The 26,063-nt window shown below is 48.5% G+C and overlaps 2 protein-coding genes and 1 pseudogene across 6 annotated transcripts in view; 1 reads left to right on the top strand and 2 right to left on the bottom strand.

Moving 5' to 3' along the window:
* LOC127036689 (zinc finger protein 883-like) overlaps positions 1-26,063 on the top strand; it is a 199,723-nt pseudogene that overhangs the window by 66,749 nt on the left and 106,911 nt on the right.
* Positions 1,407-25,604, bottom strand: LOC127036716 (zinc finger protein 3-like). 5 transcript variants are annotated; one of them, XM_050927860.1, is made up of 5 exons: positions 25,550-25,604; positions 17,836-17,915; positions 15,300-15,426; positions 4,398-4,511; positions 1,407-4,040 (listed from the first exon to the last, which is right to left on the bottom strand). In XM_050927860.1, the coding sequence occupies exon 5, from the start codon at positions 3,991-3,993 to the stop codon at positions 3,082-3,084; it is 912 nt and encodes a 303-aa protein (XP_050783817.1). In that variant the 5' UTR covers positions 3,994-4,040; positions 4,398-4,511; positions 15,300-15,426; positions 17,836-17,915; positions 25,550-25,604; the 3' UTR covers positions 1,407-3,081. The 5 variants fall into 5 exon arrangements, with proteins under 5 accessions (XP_050783817.1, XP_050783816.1, XP_050783819.1 ...); XM_050927859.1 differs by lacking the exon at positions 25,550-25,604 and adding an exon at positions 25,359-25,538; XM_050927862.1 differs by lacking the exon at positions 25,550-25,604 and adding an exon at positions 25,359-25,538 and having other exon boundaries at positions 1,407-4,016.
* LOC127036700 (zinc finger protein OZF-like) overlaps positions 21,270-26,063 on the bottom strand; it is a 237,886-nt gene continuing 233,092 nt past the window's right edge. The window contains exon 3 of the transcript XR_007770207.1: positions 21,270-22,200. The gene's annotated coding sequence lies outside the window, so the exon portion shown is untranslated. The remainder of the gene's footprint in view (positions 22,201-26,063) is intronic.

The following is a 26,063-nucleotide window of genomic DNA, read 5'->3' as shown; positions in this document are numbered from 1 at the left end:
GGGGCAGGGACTTAAACGGCCCAGAGCTCCTGCTGCTGAGGGGAGCCCCAGCCCTTGAAATCCCAGCCCCAGCCCATCTGCTGGAGCCACAGCCGGGATTCAAAGCCAGCCCTGGCAGCTGGGATTTAAAGGGTTCTGAGCTCCCCGCCGCTGCGGGCAGCTCAGAGCCTTTTGAATCCCGGCCGCGGCTGAGATTTAAAGAGCTCTGAGCTCCCTGCCGCTGCGGGCAGCCCAGAGCCCTATGAATCCCGGCCTCAGGCCGCACAGTGAGCCTTCGGCCTGCAGGCTGTATGTTGTACAGGCCTCAGACAAAGCTTTAAAATATTCTGCTGTAATTTCAGAATGGGTCTGTAACCATAATAAGTCCCTGTAGAAGGATTTTCAAAATTCCCAAGCAATTTAAGGGGCGGAATTCACGGTTGGTCACCTGAGGGCAGTGCAGTAGGGTTCATACCAAAGACCAGAGAGGCAAGAACGGATTGTGGGACACCTCCCAGAGGCCAGTCGCAGCGCTGTAATCGACCAGGGTGTCTGCACTGGCACCGTGGTGCTGCAGCCCCAGCGCAGAAAACTGTACATATCTCGACGGGGTGGTTTTTTTACAGTGCTGCAACTGCGCAGTTTCTGTGCACTAAGTGGCTTGGCAGTGTGCACACCTCACACGTTACACCACAGAAAGCTGCTTTACTGTGCAGAAACTTGCCAATGTAGTCAAGGCCGTAGATGGCTTACATAAGAATGCAAACCTGGTCATACCGGGTCAGACCAATGGCCCATCTAGCCCAGTGTGCTGCCTGAGAGTGACCAGTGCCAGATGCATCAGAGGGAATGAACAGAACAGGCTTGTTGACTTGCAAGGTGAGGGTCTTTCACCCTTACCTTTAACTTTAGTGTTGTCAATTCCTACTTATCTTATCTACCACACCTCTCCAAAGGCCTCTGGGCAAATCAGGTGTGAACCACTCCTTTGATACAGGCTTGTCCCAATCCAGCTGAATTGAGGCAGACTTTGGGCCAATGGCTGTTTGGAAAAGGCCCGCTTAACCCAGCAGGTTTCTGTGAACCACATGCAGTGTGGATGTGTGAACCCCAAACATATTAAACATGAAAGAAACACAAGGAGGAGGTTTCCAGAGCCAGGCCTGAGGGTTAAACAACTGTGTTCAAAAGGAAAAGGAGACTCAGCACTTATCAAAATAACTGGTTGCAGAAACAAAACAAAAAATAAATAAAATAAAAAAAATGAAAAAACCAACCCAGAAAAGCTCCCATCACACATCCATCACCATTGTAGATTTTGACATCTCCTGCCTGGTGTGACATCTTTGCTTTGCAAACAAGAGACCTGGGGAACTCTGTGGCTGTTACCCTCTAACTGGGTAAAAGGTTACACATTTTGTCTCGAGTAATTTTATTCTTCACAGATGATTTATTTTAAAATTTATCAAAATAAATTCCATTTGAAATAGTCATAAAATAATTACAGTCTATACTAGGTCTCTATTCTCTTACATGCTATTTCTCTCACATATTCGCCCACTCTAACTCCTTTGGAGTGAGTTTTTAATTTCAGGATTAGCCACCATTTCCAATAGAGTAGGAGGGGGCAGGGAGAGAACTAGAAGAAAACCTGAATCATATTGTAACAGTGAAAGTTATCACAGAATCAGCCTCTTACATTATACTAGTTAACTTCATGTTTAATTTCATTGTCGCTGCTAACAATTTAGTCAAAGATTACAAAATATAAACCGATAGGGCAGTTTTCTCTTAATTCCCATTTCCACCCAGTGAGCTTTGTGTGAAGTCACATTCTACATTCTAGGATTCTTCCATTTCTGTGAGTTCATTTCTCCCTGAGTCTTCTCCCAGAAGTGTAGAGGAAGGGGTCTCACACTACATGGGAAGATTGTATCATGAGAAAATCTATCTGTGCTCTATTTTCACACTTTCTAATCTTTCAAAGTAGGAGGAGGCAGAGAAATGATACAAATGCACAAGACTCAACAGGAAAACTAAGAGACCAAACCACAGAGTCAGGACTGAGCATTCATGTATCCTGCAGTCTGAACTTGGAATTTGATACATTCCCTCATTGGCTACCATCATTTGCCCAGCAGGGAAGTGCTTCTTGTCCAACAAGGCAGCCAGATTGGGACCCAAAGGCATGGAATGGCTTTGAAGGAATCAGCTGTTTCTCTCTGTGCTACATCTGACTTTGGATCCAAATGGTAAAAGACAGTTGTTCCCAATTTACTCATGGCATTTTTTAGAAGTGTGATTAATGCCACTTAGGGAGCAATGTTCTAAAAATAGTTCACATGGGCCATAGATCACCATAGCTTTGTTATAGTTCAATATATTTTAAGTGAGGAAAATGTTAATAAAAATATCTCCTCTTCAGCACAACCTGAAGTAACATCAAAGCAACTAGGAATGAAACAATTTCTTCCTGAAGGGGAAACTTCATGACTAAGAACTGCTTTGAAATGGGGGAACAGTATAACCGTGATGCGCAGGGTTTGTTTAGATTAGGAAAAGTGATGGCGTTTAGGTCAGGTCAAGGGGAAAGCTAATGCCAACCACTGCACCTGAGCTGCATCTGCTCTACAACTGTAATTGTCTTTTTACACCAAGATCACTAACTTGAGCATCCAACACCATGTACAGTCCTAGTGAACGTAAGGCACAGGTAGTTTTTGCCTCAGTGTAGCTTGCTGGGATCAAACCTCTCTCCCACCTGGAGCTGATGAACATTCCTGGCTGGAAGGACACACACTGCTTTGACTCAAAAGGAAAGGAGTTGATAGAAAAGATCACAGAGAAGAGTGAGCTGCAAAAGGCAGAAGCAGGAAACTTATCTGGGGGAGCTGAGAGACCACGGTGAAGATGGCGCAAAGATCACTATATTGGAAGTAGCAAATGTGATTTTTTTAAAAACAAATCTTTGGGCAGCTCTAATCAAGGCATTTCTTACAGTTCTCTCCCATTTGGATTTTCTGGTGTCTAACAGGGAATGACCTCTGATTGAAGCTTTTCCCACATGCAGAACATGTGTAGGATCTCTCTCCACTGTGGATTTTAAATTTGTCTGACAAGGTCAGAGTGCTCAGTGAAGGTTTTCCCGCACTCAGAGCACGTGTAGGGGCTCTCTCCTGTGTGGATTCTCTGATGTCTGCTCAGGCTAGAGCTCTGTTTGAAGCTTTTCCCGCCCTCAGAGCACATGTATGGCGTCTCTCCTGCACGGATTCTACGATGTGAGATAAGGTTTGAACTCTGATTGAAGCTTTTCCCACATTCAGAGCATGTGTAGGGCGTTTCTCCTGTGTGGATTCTATGATGTGTGATAAGGGCTGATGTCCGACTGAAGCATTTCCCGCACTCAGAGCACGGGTAGGGTTTCTCTCCTGTGTGGATCCTACAATGTGTGGTAAGCTGTGAGTGCCGATTAAAGCTTTTCCCACACTCAGAGCATGTGTAGGGCGTCTCTCCTGTGTGGATTCTCCGATGTGCGATAAGGGCATATCTCCAACTGAAGCATTTCCCACATTCAGAGCATCCATAAGATTTCTCACCTGTGTGGATTCTCCTATGCGTGATAAGGTATGAGCTCCGATTGAAGCGTTTCCCACACTCCGTGCATCCATAAGCTTTCTCACCCGTGTGGATTGTCTGATGTGAGATAAGGTGTGAGCTCCAATGGAAGCATTTCCCACACTCAGAGCACATGTAGGGTCTCCCTCCTCTGTGGATTCTCTGATATGTGAAAAGGTCTGAGCTCCCATTGAAGCTTTTCCCACAGTCGGGTGTGATAAGGTCTGAGTGGCTACTGAAGTTTTCCTCCGGCCTCTGCTGAATCCCACAGGCTTTTACTTTTTCTGGGAGTGCACAACTCCTGGAAACATTCCCTTTGGGTCTTCCTGACAATGTCCCATGTGGTTCTACTTGCTCAGCAGCTTCCTGCTGGGGAGTCTCCTCATTCTCACTCACCATCCTAACACCTGATGGGAGACAGACTGAATCCAGAAATACATCACTCCCTGCACCGAAAGGAAAGGAAATCTCAGAGACGGGAATGGACAATGGGATGAACAAACCAAAATATGTGTGGGAGAGATCAAACCTATCAGGAGCTCATTTTCCCCAAACCCTGCCCCAGAGGAGAGAGGGATGGTCCGCATCTCACCAGGACACCAGGGGAAAGTGAGATCGGGGAGGGATCTGCTGCCAGTTGTCAGTCAGGATAGGTGGGAAGCCATGAGTGACATCTGCCATAATGATTCCACATCTGCAGGGAACAATCCTGAACTTGGAGAGCTCACAAGGTCTTTATAGGGCACTCCAAATGTTTTCTATATTCATGGACAGTTTTTGACTTGGTTTAACCAATTCCTCACCTGTGCAGGCAGCTCTCGGGAGCACTTTTTTCTCTGAGCCATAGAGGTCTGGGACCCACGGCTCTTCCCCTCATTCCAGTTGTGAGATCACATCAGGTTTGGAAACTGGTAACCCTGCTCAAAGCAAAGAAAACAAGAGAGGTCAGTGAAATTTGTGGGATACTTGTCACAAAGAATATTCCATGATTTTAAGACTAGCTCATTTTTAAGCAGTAACATCTCAAGGCCAGCTTCCTTGGCTCAAAGTGCAGGAGAGTTATTATTATGAATCATATTCATTACCTTATTGCCTAAGGACCAACTAACAGTGGTTCCCCATTGTGCCAGGAGAAGTACAAAGACAGACAGCTGTAGCGGCACAGGAGCCAGCAAACAGAGCTGCTAAGAAGGCAGTTTCAGTGGGAGTTCTGTTGGAGGAGCAGGTTTTTGTAGTTTGTGGATTGTATTGTGGAGTTTGTGTGTGAGTGAGTGTGTGTGCAGGCTGCTAGGGGCTGTGTGCTGGGAGCGAGGCTGAGCCCTGAGCTGGGGGCAGAGCTTACCTCATTAGGGGTCCTATATAAGGAGCCAGGCACTCAGGCAGCGGCACAGACGCCAGTGAACAGATCTGCTAACAGGGAGTTTCAGTGGGAGTTTCCAGGGGGAGGTTACAGGGGAGACCAAGGCAGAGAAACCAGGAAGCCAGACAAGGGAAGAGGCAGGAGTCTGCCAGCAGCCCAACGCTTGTTGGTGGCCTGCGGTGCGGTGTGAGGCGTGGATTGCCAGGCACAGAGTTGGAAGGGTATGATGGAGGCAGAGGCAGCAGGTACAGACACACTGAGGATGACCGGATGCGGTAGCTGTGGCATGTACATGGTCCTGGAGGGGGCACCTGAAAGGAGTTTCATCTGCATGAAGTGCCGCCTGATAGAGCTGCTGGAGGAAAAGATAAGAGGACTGGAGATGCAGGTGGAAACTCTGGCTGAGTTTAGAAGGGGGTTTGAACAGATGATGGATCACAGACATGATGAGGCACAGGGGATAAGCTCAGACGAGCGGATAGAAGCAGGACCAAAGAACTCTGAGGAGGAGCTGCTGGGTGAGGAAAGTGGACGGTGGAAGCATGTGACTAGGAGAACCAGGCAGAGGAAAAGATGGGCCAGCGATGGAGAAATAGAACTCAGGAACAGGTTTGCAGAGTTGGAAAATGAAGATGGAGCACAGCAGGCTGCTGAAGGAGAGAGGGCAAGGAAAAAGAGATGAGCAGCTAGTCCTGCAGAAGGAGAGGAGGAGTCAATGGAGGCGACACCAAGTATGAGCCCTAGGAGGATTGTAAGGGCAAATACAAATCGAGAGGAATTGCGGCCAGCTGGTGTGGGGGATAGACCGGAGAATCACACTGTCGCCAGGAAAAGGCAAGTCTACGTGATTGGAGACTCTTTACTGAGAAGAATAGACAGGCCTGTAACTAGACCTGATCGGGAGAACAGAAGGGTGTGCTGTCTGCCAAGAGCTAAGATACAGGATGTGGACCTGAGGCTGAATAGGATCCTAGCGGGAGCGGGAAAGAATCCGTTGATTGTCCTTCATGTGGGAACGAATGATACGGCTAGTTACTCGCTGGACTGTATCAAGGAGGACTATGCCAGACTGGGGAAGACGCTCAAAGAAATCGAGGCTCAGGTGATCTTCAGTGGGATTCTGCCGGTTCCTAGAGCAGGGCGACGAAGGAGTGACAAGATTATGGCGATCAACAGATGGCTCAGGCATTGGTGTTATAAGGAGGGCTTTGGGATGTACGGTCATTGGGAAGCGTTTACGGACAGACAACTGTTCACTCAGGATGGATTTCACCTAAGTAAGGAGGGAAATAGAATTCTAGGATGGAGGCTCGCCGACCTCATCAAGAGAGCTTTAAACTAGGAAGTTGGGGGAGATGGTTGGGAGATGTTCAGGAGATCTCCACGCCGGAATATAACCTGGAGAGGGAAGTAAACAAAGTGAGAGGGGATACCCTTGCGGACCAAAGAATTGATCCAAGGAGGAATAGTGGAGTAGAAACCAGAGTAACGGGTGATGCTGGTGGTAGAAGGTCTGTGCACAACAGGGGAAAGATTGTCACTGACGCCAAACGCCAAAAATTAAAATGTCTGTACACTAATGCGAGGAGCCTAGGTAACAAGATGGAGGAACTGGAGCTACTGGTGCAGGAAATGAAACCGGATATTATAGGGATAAACGAAACCTGGTGGAATAGTACTCATGACTGGAGTACAGGTATTGAAGGCTATGTGCTGTTTAGAAAAGACAGGAAGAAAGGCAAAAGTGGTGGAGTAGCCTTGTATATCAATGTTGAGATTAACTGTAATGAAATAAGAAGCGATGGAATGGATAAGACAGAGTCTGTCTGGGCAAAAATCACACTGGGTAAAAAAGCAACTAGAGCTTCCCCTGAGATAGTGCTTGGGGTGTGCTATAGACCGCCAGGATCTGATTTGGATATGGATAGAGACCTCTTTAATGTCTTTAATGAAGTAAACACAAAGGGGAAATGTGTGATTATGGGAGACTTCAACTTCCCGGATATAGACTGGAGGACGAGTGCTTGCAAAAATAATAGGGGTCAGATTTTTCTGGATGCGATAGCGGATGGATTTCTTCATCAAGTAGTTGAAGTACCTACGAGAGGGGATGCCATTTTAGATTTGGTTTTGGTGAGCAGTGAGGACCTCGTAGAAGAAATGGTGGTAGGGGATAACCTTGGTTCGAGTGATCATGAGCTGATTCAGTTCAAACTAGATGGAAGGATAAACAAATGTAGATCTGGGATTAGGGTTTTCGACTTCTCGAGAGCTAACTTTAAAGAGTTAAGGAAATTAGTTAGAGAAGTAGATTGGACAGAGGAACTTGTGGATTTAAATGTGGAGGAGGCCTGGAATTACTTTAAATCGCAGCTGCGGAAATTGTTGGAAGCCTGCATCCCAAGAAAGGGGAAAAAAAACATGGGCAGGAGTTGTAGGCCAAGCTGGATGAGCAAGCAACTCAGAGAGGGGATTAGAAAAAAGCAGAAAGCTTACAGGGAGTGGAAGAAAGGCAGGATTAGCAAGGGAAGCTACCTTGGTGAGGTCAGAACATGTAGGGATAAAGTGAGGAAGGCTAAAAGCCGCATTGAACTGGACCTTGCAAAGGGAATCAAAACCAATAGTAAAAGGTTCTACAGCCACATAAATAAGAAGAAAACTAAGAAAGAAGAAGTAGGGCCGCTATACACTGAGGATGGAATGGAGGTTAAGGACAACCTAGGCATGTCCCAATATCTAAATAAGTACTTTGCCTCAGTTTTTAATAAGACTAGTGAGGAGTTTCGCGATGATGGAGGGATGATAAACGGGAATGTGGATATGGAAGTGGATATTACCGCAACTGAGGTAGAGGCCAAACTTGAACAGCTTAATGGGACAAAATCGGAGGGCCCGGACAATCTCCATCCGAGGATATTAAAGGAACTGGCGCGTGAAATTGCGAGCCCGTTAGCGAGAATTTTTAAGCAATCGATAAACTCAGGGGTTGTGCCGTACGACTGGAGGATTGCTAACGTAGTTCCTATTTTTAAGAAAGGGAGTAAAAGTGATCCGGGTAATTATAGGCCTGTTAGCTTGAGGTCTGTAGTATGTAAGGTCTTGGAAAAAATTTTAAGGGAGAAAGTAGTTAAGGACATAGAGGTCAATGGTAATTGGGACGAATTGCAACATGGATTTACTAAAGGTAGATCGTGCCAAACCAATCTGATCTCCTTCTTTGAGAAGGTGACGGATTACTTAGATAAAGGAAATGCGGTAGATCTAATTTACCTCGATTTCAGTAAGGCGTTTGACACGGTTCCACATGGGGAACTGTTAGTTAAATTGGAAAAGATGGGGATGAATATGAAAGTTGTAAGGTGGATAAGGAACTGGTTAAAGGGGAGACTCCAGCAGGTCGTATTGAAGGGTGAACTGTCAGGCTGGAAGGAGGTCACTAGTGGAGTCCCTCAAGGATCGGTTTTGGGACTGATCTTATTTAACCTTTTTATTACTGACCTTGGCACAAAGAGCGGAAATGTGCTAATAAAGTCTGCGGATGACACAAATCTGGGAGGTATTGCTAACACGGAGAAGGACAGGGATACTATTCAGGAAGATCTGGACCACCTTGTAAACTGGAGTAATAGTAATAGGATGAAATACAATAGTGAAAAGTGCAAGGTCATGCACTTAGGGATTAATAATAAGAATTTTAGATATACGTTGCGGACGCATCAGTTGGAAGAGACAGAGGAGGAGAAGGACCTTGGGGTATTGGTTGATAGCAGGATGACTATGAGCCGCCAATGTGATACGGCTGTTAAAAAAGCAAATGCAATTTTAGGATGCATCAGGCGAGGTATTTCCAGCAAGGATAAGGAGGTGTTAGTACCATTATATAAGGCGCTGGTGAGACCCCATCTGGAATATTGTGTGCAGTTCTGGTGCCCCATGTTCAAGAAGGATGAATTCAAACTGGAACAGGTCCAGAGACAGGCTACTAGGATGATCCGAGGAATGGAAAACCTGCCTTATGAAAGGAGACTCAAAGAGCTTGGCTTGTTTAGCCTGGCCAAAAGGCGGCTGCGGGGAGATATGCTTGCTCTATATAAATATATCAGGGGGGTTAACGTTAGGGAGGGAGAGGAATTATTTAAGTTTAGTACTAATGTAGGCACGAGGACGAATGGATACAAACTGGATATAAGGAAGTTTAGACTTGAAATTAGACGAAGGTTTCTAACCATTAGGGGAGTGAAGTTCTGGAACAGCCTTCCGAGGGAAGTAGTGGGGGCAAAAGACTTTTCTGGCTTTAAGACTAAGCTTGATATGTATATGGAGGGGATGTTATGATAGGATAGTTTAATTTGGGCAATTGATCTTGGATTATCACCAGATAAGTCTGCTCAATGGTCTGCGGGGAGATGTTGGATGGGATGGGAACTGAGTTACTGCAGAGAATTCCTTCTTGGGTGCTGGCTGGTGAGTCTTGCCCACATGCTCAGGGTTTAGCTGATCGCCATATTTGGGGTCGGGAAGGAATTTTCCTCCAGGGCGGATTGGCAGGGGCCCTGGAGGTTTTTCGCCTTCCCCTGCAGCATGGGGCACAGGTCGCTTGCTGGTGGATTCTCTGCAGCTTGAGGTCTTCAAACCAATTTTGAGGATTTCAATAACTCAGTCCTGGGTTAGGAGTTGTTATAAAAGTGGATGGGTAGGGTTCTGTGGCCTGCCTTGTGCAGGAGGTCAGACTAGATGATCATATTGGTCCCTTCTGACCTATGAGTCTATGAGAATAGTAGATGGCCCGTGCCCTGAACAATTTACAATCTAAATAGAGAAGACAGACACTTATCAATGGTTTATGGCCACCACTTTTCTATCGTTAATCTGTCTGGTTCTCTAATTGTTTCTGCCCGCTGTATAATTAATTTTGCTAGGTGTAAGTTAATTAGGGTAGTGGGATATAATTGGCTAGAGAATTATGTCACAATTTTAGGATTGGTTAGTTAAATTTCAGTAAAATGATTGGTTAAGGTGTAGCTGAGAATATGACCATATAAACTGGGGTCAAACAGGAGGGGGAAGGGAAATTGGAATCAGGTTTATTAATGCGGGGAACAGGAACAGGGACACAGGCAAGGCTCTGCAGCATCAGAGCTGTGAAGAGCACACAGGGTAAATGCTCTGCAGCCTCAGAGCTGGGAATGAAACACTGGGGAACAGACTCTCTGGGTGTATAGAGATAAGCCCGACTGGCGTGAAGGGCTTTGGAATATGCTTGCTTGGAAATAACCCCAATTAACATCGCACTATCTGCCCTTTGGACTTCTGGTCTTTTGCTGCTTATGGTCTGCGTGACAAGAACCAAGGAAGTGGGAGAGCGAAGAGAAAGCCCTGTAACAAAACTGACATGACCTGATAACCAAAAGGGAAGCTTTAGAGGAAGGTTTTAATACACTTTGTATTCACTTTGATCAGGGATTCCCATGAGGACTGATGAGAGGATGATGGTAAATACACATTTAGACCCTTTTCTTGTTTTATATCTTTTCCCCAAGAGGCTTAATCTCTGGCACACTGTCATGGATCCATAGCATCTGTGCAATGCCCTGGCTTTTAAACAGTCCTTGAGAGGTGCCCCTTGAGTGCGCTAGAGCCCCAAGGGCTCCCACTCTTCCACAAGGACAGGCCATGCAGCTTCAACACCTGAGACTGAGCCTCTGGCTTCAACACTCCTATTTCAACCTGTGAGCTCTGCCAGCAGGCCCAGCTGAACGACACTCCTGTTCAGAGACTGTTCCTCATTTATGCTTCAATGCACCTCAGCAAGTTTTTGCTGTGATACTGGGCAGACTGTTAAAATATAGCAGGGTTTAGTAGTTAACTGAAACACGGCATTAGAAAGTCTTTAGATTAGGACAGAGAACCAAAAAACACAATATAGTCCATACTGGCCAATGTTCTTGAGCCATGCTACTGTAAAAAACAGTTTGGTTTCCTTTCACTGTGCCTGTCCATTTGTCTTTGGTAGAGCTCCCTGCATCTGCGAACCCAGTTCTTCCTGCTCCCAAAAACATGAGTCCATGTATGCTTCACTCAGCCAAGCAGAGATCCTCCCATGGACAGGTGACAATTATTCCCTTGTCTCTGTCAGATATTCCATTGATGTAGGTTGGTCCCAGCCTGTCCTTAATGATTCATTCATATCACCCCATGACAGATACACAACAAAACACCTCATGTCTCCTGCTCTTTATAATCACAGAGGGAAACTGAGGTGTGTATTGGCATCAGACAGGTATCACCAAAATTCCCACCTCTATCACACACACACACTGCTCACAGCCCTTGGAGAGAAAGCAAAGCACAAGAACTGGACGTTAGTCCAGTCAACACAGTGAAGGACAAGCTGCAATCCTCACACCTTGGTCAAAAAGTAAAGGCATGTGGGTCCCTACCCATAGAGAGGGGCTGGCTAGAGGCCTGATACCTGACAGGGTGTGGAGAAGGCTGGAGAATTAAACACTAAAATTCAGGAGCAACAGCCACTAATTTTTCCAGAAAAGGAGACTGTAAGAAACAAGAACTGGGCCACTCAACCTCAGAAGGGACAGGCTCAAAGATCCAAGGAGCCTGGAGGGAAGACAGTTTGTGGCTGCTGCACATGGGAAGCTGGAGGAGGGGGGTGCAAGACTCTCTCCAAACTCTCACTCCTGTTGATCCCGACCTGATTTTATGATCTATGACAGTGGTCCCCAACCTTTTTGTGGCCAGCAGCACATTCAGGTTTTCAGAAGAGTGTGGCGGGCGCCAACAATTTTTCAATGCTTATTTTGTATTTGTACAGTAAATAATATGAAAAACATCATATTTAATATTACATAATATATGAATCCAGAGAGACGCCGAGAAGAAGCCGCGAGGACAGAGAACACTGGGGCCCGCAGCCCCGGAGAACTCTGTCCCTACCAGGCAGGGGACCCTAGCTTCTCTCTCCTGCTGGGCACTAGCCGGGCCTCACACCTGCCAGGGCAGGGCCAGCTCTAGGTTTTTTGCTGCCCCAAGCAAAAAAATTTTTTGGCTGCCCCCCAACCCAGCCTCTCAGCTATCACCACCTCCCGGCATGTTGGGAGCTTCTTGTGTTCCCTCCTCGTCTCTCACAACCTCATCCCTCCCTGCTGCTTCTTAGCTCTAACCCTGCACACATCCTCCCCATGTCCTGGCACGCCAGAATTATCTCCTCCCCCCCTTCTCCTCCCCTTGCACAGCTCTGTTCTCCTTTCACTTGTGGGGTTGTAAATGGCAACATTATGCGCTCTTCTATCAAAAGAGGAGCTCATTTGACTGTCACACAAACCATGCATCAGTCACACACCTATTTACTCCATTTAGAATTCTACAAGGGGCATATTTTCCTCTTAAAATGAGGAAAAGCATAAAGCTACAGCTATTAATGTAGTTACTTATGTAGCCAATCAGGATACATTAAATGCAATTTTAAAATGACTGATGACACCAAAAAGGCACATGTCCAAAAATTATACTAGTGGGTGGGAGATAAGGCAAAAAGGAGGGGGCAAGGAAACTTGTTAAAACTTGTATGATGAATGAAGGTACAAAGTTATTACTACTCAGGTCCTTTAGAGACCCCACAGCCAGGGCCGGCTTTAGGCCGATTTGCCCGATTCCCCCGAATTGGGCCCCGCACCGATCGGGTAGCGTCTCTTCCAGAAGCAGCAGCTGTTGCTGCTAGGCAACGAGAGATGCTGGCCAGCAGAGGGCTGAGGCAGAGGCAGCCGGGGCTGTTGCAGGTCAGGAGGGGGAAGGGGGGAGATGGGGGAGAAGGCACATGTGCTTTGCAGCCTTCCTTCCACTCCCCTCCCTCCAACACTTACCTGGAGGAGACGCCGAGGGAGCTTCTGGTCTGGTGGGAGGCAGGAATCTCTGCAGTGGACCTCACTCACCTGAGCAGCTGCTGGGGCTCCCAGCGGTGAGTGTTTGACCCTGTGATTCCCCGCAGGTTTGTAATATTGGGTTGGTTTTGTGGTTTTCGGTGGTGTTGCTGTTTGAGGGTGAGTTTGTGCTTGTCTGTGTCTGTTTCAAAACTGAAGTCGGGATCATGTAATATAACCCAGGAAAAAAGCCCCCAGCCGGTACTTAGTGCTGTGAACTCCAGGTGAGAGAGAGGGAGGTTTGGAGGAGGCAATCAAATACATCAAGAGGGGAGAATGCAAAAGGTCTGCAACACGGCAGGCTGAGACTTTTATCTTCCCCCAACCCCTCACAGGGAGGAAACTGAGGCATGGAGTGATCTGATTCCCCTCTCCAAATTATTTTGCAAAGGAGGGGGATGGGGCTCCTATCCAAACCAGTTCCCTTCCCATCAACTCTGCTTTTCCTGCTGCGAGACCGCTGTAGGGGCTGAATATCAATTAAACTATGGCTCCTTCGTTTGCCCAGCAACAACAAAAAAGACCGGCTTTGGGGGGGGAATAGCCCCTCCCCCAAGCTGTGTGGATATTAAGGTTTTTTTGAGGGCGGGCATGATAATATTCCAGATCAATCAAATGACCAGCTCGGCTTTCTAGCCATCCAGCAACTCTAGCGCTGGGAAGGAAGGTCCTCTTGGTGCAGAGTGGTTGCAAAACGGGTGAATTTAATGGGGGGGGAGGGGTCCAGTTGAAATCCCGCCTGATGCAGCCATACAGAATCGATGGCAGCGCTGGGAGAGGCCAGGAGTGGAAGCAGGTGGCCTGGGGGTGGGGGGATATTTGTCCTCAGTCCTTGGATGGACTAGGCTGGGTGGTGGGTTCAGTCTAGTCTTCCAGCCAGTTGCTCTCACTGGGGTTTGTGGTTTTCATCTGGCTCCACCGAAAAGATCAAACAAGCCCAGTAGAAAAGGGGGGTGAGAGAGGCGGGAAAGGGTTTGTAAGGGGTTAAAGTGACCCATCAACAAAAGAGTAAAACCAGAGTTTGATCGGTTTCCCCCCAGCCACCACTCCTGCAAACACTGGGCAAGGGGCAGCCCCATCCCCACCAAGGCTATGGTGAGGGGCAGCACAGGAGGAAGGAAGCCACATGTGATGGCAGTCTCCTCCCCTCCTCCCCCCAGCACCCACCACCCCCTCTCCAGCCCCCAAACTCTGTCCCAGAGCCTGCATCCACCCCTCTTCACTCCCTCCCAGAGCCTGCACCCCTCCACCCTTCTTGCACCCCACCCCATGCCCCAGCCCGGAGCCTGAACCCAGCACCCAAACTCCATCCCAAACTCCATCCCACTTAGCCTGGGCAAAGCTCTCCTTGGTCTGGCTCCCAGACCCTCTCCAAGGGTTGCAACTGTCTGGGGGTGCTGCCTTCCATATCCTCCTAATTCACACCTCATTCATTCAACAGGGCAACTGACTACAAAGTGGGGGGAAGATCTTATTCTACTCCTAGCAAAAAGACATTTTTCTTTTACCTTAATCACATTACAATTGAGGCCTGCTGCAACATATTACCAAGGTTCAATACAAAGTCATATAAAAGTTATACAAAAATGCATAATGCAGAGATTTATCTACAACTGCATTGACTGACTGCTGTGTGCAGTAATACAGTAACCCCTGGGTCTTTGAATGAGGCTTTATAATTGGGTGGAGGGGGGTGAGTGGGCGAGTGGCGAGTTGGGGCGAGCAGGTGGGCAAAGAGGCGAGCAGTGAGCCAGCAAGTGTTCTATGGGCGGGCATCGGGGTCTCTGGCAGGGGAGAGAGAAGGTGAAAGGAGGCAAGTGGTGGGTGGGGGACTAACTAAGAGGGACGCAGCAAGCCAACGGGGGGCTACAGGGTGAAGAGGGGTGTGATGGTGGGGCCGAGTGGGGAGAGGGCAAGTCCTATTTTACTGCTGTGATCTGGTCACCCTATGTGTGCTGTTTCTCCCCTTCCCCCCATAACCTTGTTTCGATGAGGCAGAACTGGGGAAGGAGGGTTTGTTTCCACGGGGTTGGGCAGCGCTGTGGGGGAGGAGGGGGCAATTTTATATTAATAATGAAATATTTTATAAATTTTAATAAAATAAACATTAGTGAAGAAAATCAGTTGTACCACTATTAAAACAAATTATTTTCCTAATATCAAAGCTAATCAGCTAATTAGCAAATCAGCTAATTAATATATGATGCAATGTATGTAATATATAATTTTGTTGTTATTTATATAGTCATGGAAAGTAAATAATACATGGAAGAAAGGAAAGGGGTTTAAGTGCTTTTTTGTTTTAGTCATCCCTGCCGGGGCCCCATCGAAACTGTTTGAATTGGGCCCCACACTTCCCAAAGCCGGCCCTGCCCACAGCTTTCATTAATCCAGGGGACAGGACTCCTTACCAAGCCAGGTCACATTCTCATAGTTGTCCTGCATGACATCCCTGTAGAGGGCTCTCTGAGTGGGGTCCAGCAGTGTCCATTCCCCCGTGGTGAAATGCACAGTCACCTCCTCGAAGGTCACCAACTCCTGAAAGAGCAAGAGTCCAACACTCAGTACCGGCTGCCCCACCCACAACCCTGCTATTCACAGAACAGCAGCACCGGTAAATGGAAGCTCCGGGAAGCACATGTTAACAGAGTCACACCCCACCTTGCTTAGAGCAGCCAGGAGGCATCAGAGGGTAGAAAGAGAGAACCTTTGTGTCTCCCAGCTGACAGATGGAGGCAGGGTCTTCACATTTATCACACATCTACTAGCCACGGCTAGATATAGGAGATGGGGCTGTCTTTGGACCCTGATAGTGGCTCCCTGGTAGGAATCCCAACACTCTCCAAATAAAATATATGGAAGAAAGGGGAAGTCAATAGTAAAGAATATAAGTGAGAAGGTCAGAACTGCAGAAATGACCAATCAATGACAATAAGAAGGAAGTTTTAAAAAGTATATTAAGTACAAAATTAATCCTAACAATGGTAGTGGTAAATTACTAGACGGAAATGGCAGAATTATCAAAAATAATGCAGAAGAGGTAAAAGTGTTCAATAAATATTTCTCTCCTGGATTTGGAGAAAAACAGATGCTGTACTCATATCATAAGATGTTGACAATATCACTCTTTCCATTCCAACAGTAGCTCACAAGGACCTTAAACAGTAATATTAAAGTTAGACATGTTTAAATCAGCAGGTCCAGATAACTTGTATCCAAGAGCCTTAAAAGACCTGGTGGAGGAGCGTGGTGGACTGTTAATGTTGATTTTATTTAGAACTTTATTTAGACTGGAATAAAGCTAATGCTGTGCTAATATTTAAAAAGTGTAAAAGAGATGACCCAGCTAATTACAAGAGTGTCAGTCTGACATCGATACCAAGACTTCTGTGAGGCATATGACTTGGTTCAGCACAATATTTTGACTAAAAAACTAGAATGATACAAAATAAACACAGCATACATTAAATAAGATTAAAAACTGTCATTGTAAATGGGGAACCATAGTCCAGTGGATTTATTTCTTGCTGGTTCAATTAAGGATTGGATCTTGGGCCCTGTGCTATTTAACATTCTTATCAATGACCTAGAAGAAAATATAAAATAATCACTGATAAAGTTTTCAGTTGCCACAAAGATTGGGGGTTGGTGTAACTAATGAAGTGTCAGTAGGTTCAGGTTTCAGCACTGGGAGTCTGGGAAGTTTTCCCAGCCCTGGTTGGAGGGTTATTTCCTGTTCCACAAAGAGGGGAAGTTCCATTCTCAACTCCTGTGCCTTCACATTAGAGCCTGACACTACCCCCCACATTCAGCATAGTGGTATGATTATAAAATGATTGGGACATAATTATGACACATTTTGTGCAAGATGTGCCATATTCAGTGTCATTGGAAAAGTTATGATTTGCTGAACATGATTGTCCTATTTATGTGCATGTATCATGTTCTTATCTGAAGTTATAGATATTGACTATGTGTCTGTCTTTCAAATGTGTTTACTCTGGGTAACACTCACAACGAGCCTTTCACGTACAACAAAGAAGCCAGTCAGTGTTGGTGGCTCATCAACAAAGACAATGGACCCTGGAAGAGTTTAGCCTTCCTGTGAATGTTTCAGTCAGCCTAGGAGTCATGGCTACTATGACTCAGCAGGCCATGCTAGGGCATGTGACCAGACCACATGACACTAAAATCCATTTTGGTACCTGTATTTTTCCACAAACTGGACTTGGAACTGAGTTTGGAACAAAGGGGTCCCGCCATATGGAAAAGCTACATAAGGTGAGGTGTGACATCATCTCTTGGCCTCATTCCCCACACAAGAGAACTCCTGGAAACACCTGAGGAACAAAGACTGAAGTGGGAGAAGTGCTGGTCTCAGGGTAAAGGGATTTCCAGCTTCTGTATGGAAACTTGGGGGGACTGCTTGTATCATCAGTCAGGCTGAGAAATTGCTAATTCAAATTCTATCCAATAGTATGTTAGGCTTAGTCTGAGTTTTTGGATATTTGCTAAGTAATCTGCTTTGATCTGTTTGCTATCACTTATTGCTGGGAAACTGGCTGTTGTGTCTATCTGTGGCTTATGTAAAGCACTCAGGTAGCTTAATTGGATGTATGGCGCCACCTGCTGTCGTGTTGGGTGATAACAGGGCATGGAGAGGCTGGCTGAATCTCCAGCAAAGCAGTGAGAGAAGGGCCAGCCCAGCTTGAGGGTTAGAGGGCACAGCAGTTCCCAGAAGCCCCCCAGACTGCATCCCAGGGTGGCAACTCATCAAACCCTAGAGTACACAAGTCTCAGCAGGTTTGTCACATCCTTTCCCCTCCCATTCCACACCCTAGATAGTTCCTGCCTCCCACCACCTCTAGCAGCTCCCACCCTCCCATACATTTACTTCTCTTGTCCCTCCAAGCAGAACCCACCACCAGCTCCCTGATAATCCCTTACCTGAGCCAGCTCCACTGCAGCCATTTCCTTCCTTCTGGAAGGAGGGGATGATTTGGTGCAAAACATGGACAATCTGTAGCCTGCCAGGGCGAGAAGGGCAATGTGAGAGAATTCAGACAGGGTTTCTGTCCTTTCCACATGTCGATTCCTCCCAGCATTTTTCCCTGCTAATGGACATTCTAGATTCTGCCACACTGTGAAGCACAGAGTGACCTTATTCCAGTACAGGACTAGCCCCCTGCCACCAGGGTGTAACCCTCTGAGACATGATTAAACCCTCCCAATAGCAGAGTCTCTCTGTTACACTTATAAAGTTTGTGGACGATACCAAGCTGGGATGGGTTGCAAGTCCTTTGGAGGATAGAATTAAAATTCAAAATCATCTGGACAAACTGGAGAACTGGTCTGAAGTATATAGGATGAAATTCAATAAGGACAAATCCAAAGTACTCCACTTAGGAAGGAATAATCACTCGTACACATACACGACAGGAAATGACTGCCTAGCAAGAAGCACTGCAGAAATGGATCTGGGAGTCACAGTGGATCACAAGCTAAATATGAGTTAACAGTGTTACACTGTTGCAAAAAACCCAAGTATAATTCTGAGATGTATTAGCAAGAGTATTATAAGCAAGACATGAGAAGTAATTCTTCCACTCTACTCTGCACTGATTAGGCCTCAACTGGAGTAGTGTGTCCAGTTCTGGGCCCCACATTTCAGGAAAGATGTGGAAAAATTGGAGAACGTCCAAAGAGCAACAAAAATGATTAAAGGTCTAGAGAACATGACCTATGAGGGAAGATGGAAAAAATTGTGTTTGTTTAGTCTGGAGAAGATATGATCAGCTTTCAAGTACATAAAAGTTCATTTCAAGGAGGAAGGAGAAACATTGTTCTTCTTAACCTCTGAGGATACGATAAGAAGCAATGGGCTTAAATTGAAGCAAGGAAGGTTTAGGTTGGACGTTAGGAAAAACTCCCTAACTGCCAGGGTATTTAAGCACTGGAATAAATTGCCTAGGGAGGTTGTGGAATCTCCATCATTGGGGATTTTTAAGAGCAGGCTGGACAAACAGCTCTCAGGGATGGTCTAGATCAGGGGTGGGCAACATGTGGCTATTTAGAATTTAATATGCGTCTCCTTGAATACGTACCAACTCCGGGGTTGGAGCTACAGGCACCAACTTTCCAATGTGCTGGGTGTGCTCACTACTCAGCTATAGGCCCTGCCCCCACTGCACCCCTTCCCACCCCCTTTCCTGAGCCTGCAGTGCCCTCGCTCCATTGCTCCGCCCCTCCACAAGTGTCTTGCATAGCGTGAACAGCTGATCGGGAGGTGCGAGGAGGGAGAGGAAGGTGCTAATTACTATGGTTTCCCATGGGTGGGAGCCCCTGGGAGCAGGGGGTGCGAGCTGATGGGGGGCTGCTGAGCTATTACTGTGATTCTTTGGCTATGTACATTGGTAAATTCTGGCTCCTTCTCAGGCTCAGGTTGGCCACTCCTGGTCTAGATAATACTTTGTCCTGCCTTGAATGCAGGGACTGGACTAGCTCCCTCTCGAGGTCTCTTCCAGTTCTGTGATTCTATGAACCAAATGCCAGAAATGAGCAGAATCCAAGGAGTCACTTTGGGGGATTCTCCCTATCACTGTCACCAAGGCAGCTGTCTCAGGTTAACTAAGTTATTTGATGCTCCAGCCTTTATACAGTCTCTCCTGGGAGTGCCCCTTTCATCAGCTGGGCCTCGTTTTAGCTTTTGGGAAGAATGACTCTAGGGGCTCTGAGACTGGGCCTTCTTGCCTCAGCACATCTTATTTCTTTCTGTGGTTCCCCAGTGAGTCCAAATGAGTAGATTCTCCTCATACAGACTGTGAGCATAAGGATGTGTTTAGAATTTATTGAAATGCTTGTGAGTTGCTGCCTGGGTTAACATCTGACTAGTTGTGAGCCTCTGTAAATCACCAGACAGGAGGGAGACTTTACCTATGCGAAGTGCTGACTGGCAACAGAATGCATTACACCCTGCCTGGCAGGAAAGGTTCATCAACACCAGATAGACTATTATGGGATGTTAAAGAAGACACAAGACTGTTGTTGTGCTCTTGACTTCCCATTAGCTGAGTTTCCAGCTCAGAGCACATGGTAGGAAGGGGATGAAAAACCCCATACAGAAGGAACTGATTATCTGTATGCTGCCTGGATTCTGGGGAGCAAAGTTTCAAGGCATAAGTAAGAGATCCCCAGCTGCTTAGCCAAGGTTAGTCCTAAAGAATAGGTACAGCTTGCTTATTATAGAAGCTTCTATTACCTTTGAAATTTAAGACTGCAACTCGTCTGCATCTATAGGATTACCTGCTTTAACTTTGTAAACAACTCTCATTTCCTTTTAAATAAATCTTAATACAGGTTATGACAGGACTGGCTACAAATGTTGTCTTTGTTGGAAGGTGTAAGATTCAATTGACCTAAGGAAGTGACTGGTCCTTTGGGACTGGCAGTAACTTGAACATTGCTGTGATTCGTGCTATAAGGCAGTGGTTCTCAACCAGGGGTCTGGGGCCCCCAGGGGGCTCGTGAGCAGCTTTCAGGGGGCTTCCAAGCAAGGCCGGCATTAGACTCACGGAGGCCCAGGGCAGAAAGCTGAAGTCCCAGCGCAAGGGGCTGAAGTCCAGGGCCCTGAGTCCCATCACCAGGGCTGAAGCCAAAGCCTAAGCAATGTAGCTTTGTGGGGCCCCTGTGGCATAGGGCCGCAGGCAGTTGCCCTGCTTGCTACCCCTAATGCCGGCCCTGGATTTTATATGCAGAAAACAAGTTATTGCGGCCCACATGGGCAGTGGAGTTTTTATAGCATGCGTGGGGGAGGGGGGGGCTCAGAAAGATATATGGGATCACCCAAGAGGACTGTCTGTGATTCCACGTTAATGCTGTTAGAGTGCCTGAAGCATTTACACTGGATTCTTGGTTGGTGAAATCTCCATACAGACCTCACAACCAATTTAGGGTTTGCGCCCTGCTTCTTAACAGTCTGCCTGAGGCTGGTGCTCATGCTCTCGAGTCACTGAAGACAGTGTTACAGAGAGAGGGGTTGTGACTTCCCCAAGGTCACTAAACAGGTCCGTGACAGAGCCAGGAACAGACCCTGTTAACTTCAGAGCCCCGACACCCGCAGCTTGGAAAGGTCCCCAGAGCACACTGTGTTAGGCTGCAGGAAGAGGTGTGCAGGGACTGCAGATGAGCTGCCCTGGCAAGACAACGTGTGCATCCATGGACAAGCCACCTCGCTGGGGGTGTGTCCCCTGGGTCAGGAGAAGTCAGTGTCCAGTCCTGTGGGGCTGTGCTCCTGGCTCATACCTCCAGCACTCACTGCTGCCCCTCCCTTACCAGCTGCACTGTTCAGCCAGCCCCAGGCCTCTGTGAGGTCACTTCCCCCCACCCCCACCATCTCAAACCTTCAAACTGGGACATGGTGCACCGGTATCAATCAGAGTGCACTATTGCAAATTCTGTCTACACTAAGGGTTTGCACCAGTGCTTAAAACAGCAGTGTGGTAGAGACCTTCAGAAACAGCAGTACGGTGGCACTAGAACCTATTTCTAGCTCTGTCACAGACAGCCTGGGTGACCTTGGACACGTCAATGTTTCTCCTCCCAACTTTAGTCTCTTTACCCAGCTGCCCACTCACTGGGGTCTCCTCTCTCTCCAGAGCTGCTTACCACTAAAATCTGTGTGAGTGTCACCACAGCTAAGGTAATTCAGCTCTGGAATAGTCTTACAAGGGGGGCTGTGGAGTCTCTTTCCCTGGAAGTTTTTAAGAACAAGTAGGACAAAGCTCTGTCTGAGATAATCTACATATACTTGGTCTTGCCTCAGCAGAGAAAACTGGACTTGATGACATCTTGAGATCCTGTCCAGCTCTACATTTCTGTGATGCTACGCAATATATACGTATAAAACACAACATACAGAATAAAACCCACCACAACATAATATCAGGCAATTCAGGGGAAAAAAAACCCACACTCCACAGCAAAAAATGACAATACAAAAGGGAAAAAAAGCAAAACAATGCAAACTAACACACCCTAGGACAAAAGTACACAATGGAAAAGAGCTCAGCTCAAACTAACACAGCACAGGCACCAAACAAGCTGAGGCAAAACAATGCACCATAAAACTACACAACACAGCATGGTTCCAAATGGCACCAAGCAAAACAGCTCAGCATAGAACATGACACAGCACAAAAGAGAATTATTTCAATGTAGGCCTGGAAGGGATCTTGAGAGGTCATCTACTCCAGCCTCCTGTGCTGAGGCAGGACCAAGTATCCGTGGACATTCCCAGATTGGCGTACCTCTAACCTAGTCTTAAAAAACCTCCAATGAAGGAAATTCCACAACCTCCCTTGGAAGCCAATGCTTCCTGAGGCCTCATCTGGAGTAGTGTGTCCAACTTTGGGCCTCACACTACAAGGAGGATGTGGAAAAATTGGAAAGAGTCCAGCGGAGGGCAACAAAAATGATTAGGGGGCTGGAGCACATGACTTATGAGGAGAGGCTGAGGGAACTGGGATTGTTTAGTCTGCAGAAGAGAAGAATGAGGGGGGATTTGATAGCTGCTTTCAACTACCTGAAAGGGGGTTCCAAAGAGGATGGATCTAGACTGTTCTCAGTGGTACCTGATGACAGAACAAGGAGTAATGGTCTCAAGTTGCAGTGGGAGAGGTTTAGGTTGGATATTTGGAAAAACTTTTTCACTAGGAGGCTGGTGAAACACTGGAATGGGTTCCCTAGGGAGGTGGTGGACTCTCCTTCCTTAGAGGTTTTTAAGGTCAGGTTTGACAAAGCCCTGGCTGGGATGATTTAGTTGGGAACTGGTCCTGCTTTGAGCAGGGGGTTGGACTAGATGCCCTCCTGAGGTCCCTTCCAACCTTGAGATTCTATGATTCTAAGGCAAACACAGACCAAAACAATGCTGTACACACACACACTGGGCTTGGGGTTAAGGGGAGAGGCAAGAATTCAAACAATCTGGGTTCGGTTCTCAGTTTTGCCCCAAATTCTCCATGCAAACTTCAGCAAATTACTTCAGCTCTCTGAGCTTCAGTTTCCCTATCTCTAAAATGGAGAGTCGGCTCCCACCATTGGCCTATTTAGCCTTTGAGCTTTTTGTGGTAAGGCCTCTCTGTCACTGTGGGCATGTCTACACTGTAGTCAGACACCGGCGGCTGGCCCGTGCCCGCTGACTTGGGCTCACACAGCTCAGGCTGCAGGGCTGTTTAATTGTAGTGTCAATGTTCCAACTGGGGCTGCAGCCCAAGGTCTGGCACCCTCCCACCTCACGGGGTCCTACAGCCTGGCTCCAGCCCGAGCCCAGACATCTACACTGCAATTAAACAGCCCCTTTGCCTGAGCCCTGTTAGCCTGAGTCACCTGGCATGGGCCAGCTCGGGGTTTTTAATGGCAAGGCAGAGATAACTTTGGTGTCTGTTCAGCACCTGTCACAATGGAGACTCTGATCTTGGTCAGTGTCTGTGCAGAGCCCTGCACAACAGGGGGCCTGATCTCAGTCAGGAGCTCTGCAACTCCGGGCATTACAGGATCTCTGATTTTGTTTGGGGTCCCTGCAGCATCTGGCAAAATGTGGGGGCAGGATCTGTCAGGGTCTGTGCAGTGCCCAGTACAGTGGTGGGGTGTGATCTGGGTCGGGATTAGTGCAGTGCCAGGCCCAACGGGGACACAGATCTCAGCTGAGGTTTCTCAAGTATCCTGAACAATGGAGGATGCAATCTGGGCTGCAGTTGTGCGCTGCCCAGCACAAGGGGGGCAGTGATCTCAGTCCAGGTCTCAGTTTTACCCAGCACAATGGGAGACCTGATGTGTGTGGGGTCTCTGCAGTGCCCAGCACAACACGGGCTCAGATCTCAGTTGGCGTCTCCACAGCACCTGTCACAACAGTGGGGTCTGACCTCTGTTGGGGTCTCTGCAGCACCTGGCAGAACAGGGCCCAGATCTCAGCAACAACAAGGTCTCTGATTTTGTTTGCTGTCTCTGCAGCACCTGGCAAGTGGGAGCCTGATTTCACTTGGTGCTGATGCAGGGCCTGGCACAACAGGGGCCCAGAGCTCAGTCAGGGTAACTGTAGCACCCGGCACACTAAGGTCCCTGCGCTCTGTAGGGGTCTGTGCAGTTCCTGGCACAACCAGTGCTCCAAACTCGGTCAGGGTTTGTGCAATGCCCGGCCCACTGGGGGACCTGATCTCAGGCAAGACCTGTACCACGCTCAGTATAAGAGTCCTGATCTCAGTCACACACCTGGAGAGAAAAGCAGGAAGATTTTCAAGAATTCGATATCAGTATTTCAGAATTGAGGAGAAAATGGGGCACAAACTAAATATTTGCTAATGTAAGAGAGAAGCACCAACCTCTAGGAAGATTTTATGTCACCATTCAACAGTTCAAAAGAAAGGAGGGGAATGTGAGGGGATTATACAGTGATATTCAATCAACAACAGAATGGGACGGATTCTTCTTGTCACATATTCACATGGCCAGCAGAGCCCTGAGTGATGTCTTTTCACAGGGGAAAGGAGAGGGGCTGGAGTCAGAAGGTCACTGGATGTGGGGAGGGGCTGACAGTGGGGTCTGGGAATGTGACTAGCAGGCGGGAGGGGCGGGAGGTTGCTGGGTTGGGCAGGGTGGAGGAGGTGAAGTAGCTGGACTGAGAAACTTGGGGCTGGGCCAACTCCATGGGGGACACTTGCTCCTCCCTCCCCTTCCTGGGCCTTCCCACGCCCTGTTGCCAGCAGAAAGTGGCCCCCCCCAGCCCAGCCCAGAGGTGTCCCTGTCTCAGGGCTCCTCCTGCCTCTGCCCAGTTCAGAAATCACTCAGGGGAACCATTTCCCACATAAACAAGGACAAATCACTCCAGGTAAAAATGGGGGGAAACACCCCAAACCTGAGATTTGAATTTGCCATTGGCAGAGAGAAAATGGGGCACAATCGGGGGAGGGGAACAGGGAACTTCTCAGGGATTTGAGGGAGGGGGGGTCACCCTCGATGTGGCTCATTGCTCTCTAGCGAGAAAGGGGGCAGGACTGGAGAGGATGGGGGGTCCCCACAGGAGGGGGCAGCAGTAAAGCCGAGGGGATCTCAGCTCCCCCCTTCTCTCCTCGCTTCTTGGGGGTCACCTGCTCTTCTCCTCTGGCCATGTCCGGGCTGCACAGGCATTTTCCATCGCTCCCTTCTCAGGTCTCCCCCAACAGCCCAGTCTCACCCCCGCCCGGCACCACACAGGGACCCCAGTGATGCCGGGCCCCTCTCCCTGGGACCCCTCCGCGGGGCCCCAGGGCAGAGCCTGGCCGGGTCCAGTGGGCGCTGGGCTCCTGCGGAGACAGCAGCTCCGACCTCCCACCGGGCGCTGCCCCCCAGGGAGCAGATCCCGGCGCTGCAACATGCCGGGTCCCCCCCACAGACACTGGGGCAGAGTCACCGCCCGGCCCCGGGGCTCGCTCCGGTACCTGGAGGCTGCAGCTCCGCAGCGGGGCGGGCAGAGCCCGGGGCGGCCCTAGGGTGGCTCCAGCGGGAACAAGGGCCGTGCCGTGCCGTGCCGGGCACGGCGGGGGTGGTAATGAAGGTCTCCCCGGCACAGACCCTCCGGATCCACCCGGGCTCCCAGCTCACAATGGATCAGCAGCAGCGCAGCGCTCACCCAGCAGCTGGTCACACTCCGCCCAGTCCCCGATCTGCGCCTGCCCAGAGACGGGAAAGGCCACCTGAACTACATCTCCCAGCCTGCCCCGGGGCGCGTCCACCCTCTCCAGCCCGAGGAAGGGAGGGGTTCAGCAGCTGAAATTGCGCATGCTCCGTGCCAGCCCCAGTGGGGGCGGGAGAACAAAGCTGTTACTGCTACCCCCTGTGAGCCGGGCAAGGGCCGAGCAGCTGCTGCTCCCCAGGGCTGTGCGGGGGGGGGGTCCGACATTGACCCCTCCGTGCCCGGCCGGGGGGGGGCTTTCTCCAGCTGGGCCCCGCCCCCTGGGCAGCCCCGGGCTCTGCCCGCCCCGGCCCCGGCCCGGAGCCCCCGAACAGTGAGAGACCCGGGGGGGCGCTGGGGCCGGTGTAGGGTGTTAAGTTGCTCTCCGTGGCGATGTGCTGCATCTGCTGACGGCGCTGCCCTTATGAGCCGTGAGACTCCGCAGGCTGCTTTTGGCAGGGGTTAGACGGGG

This window comes from Gopherus flavomarginatus, chromosome 18 (assembly GCF_025201925.1).
Source record: "Gopherus flavomarginatus isolate rGopFla2 chromosome 18, rGopFla2.mat.asm, whole genome shotgun sequence".
Taxonomy (NCBI): domain Eukaryota; kingdom Metazoa; phylum Chordata; order Testudines; family Testudinidae; genus Gopherus; species Gopherus flavomarginatus.
This window is presented reverse-complemented; position numbering and strand designations above follow the sequence as displayed.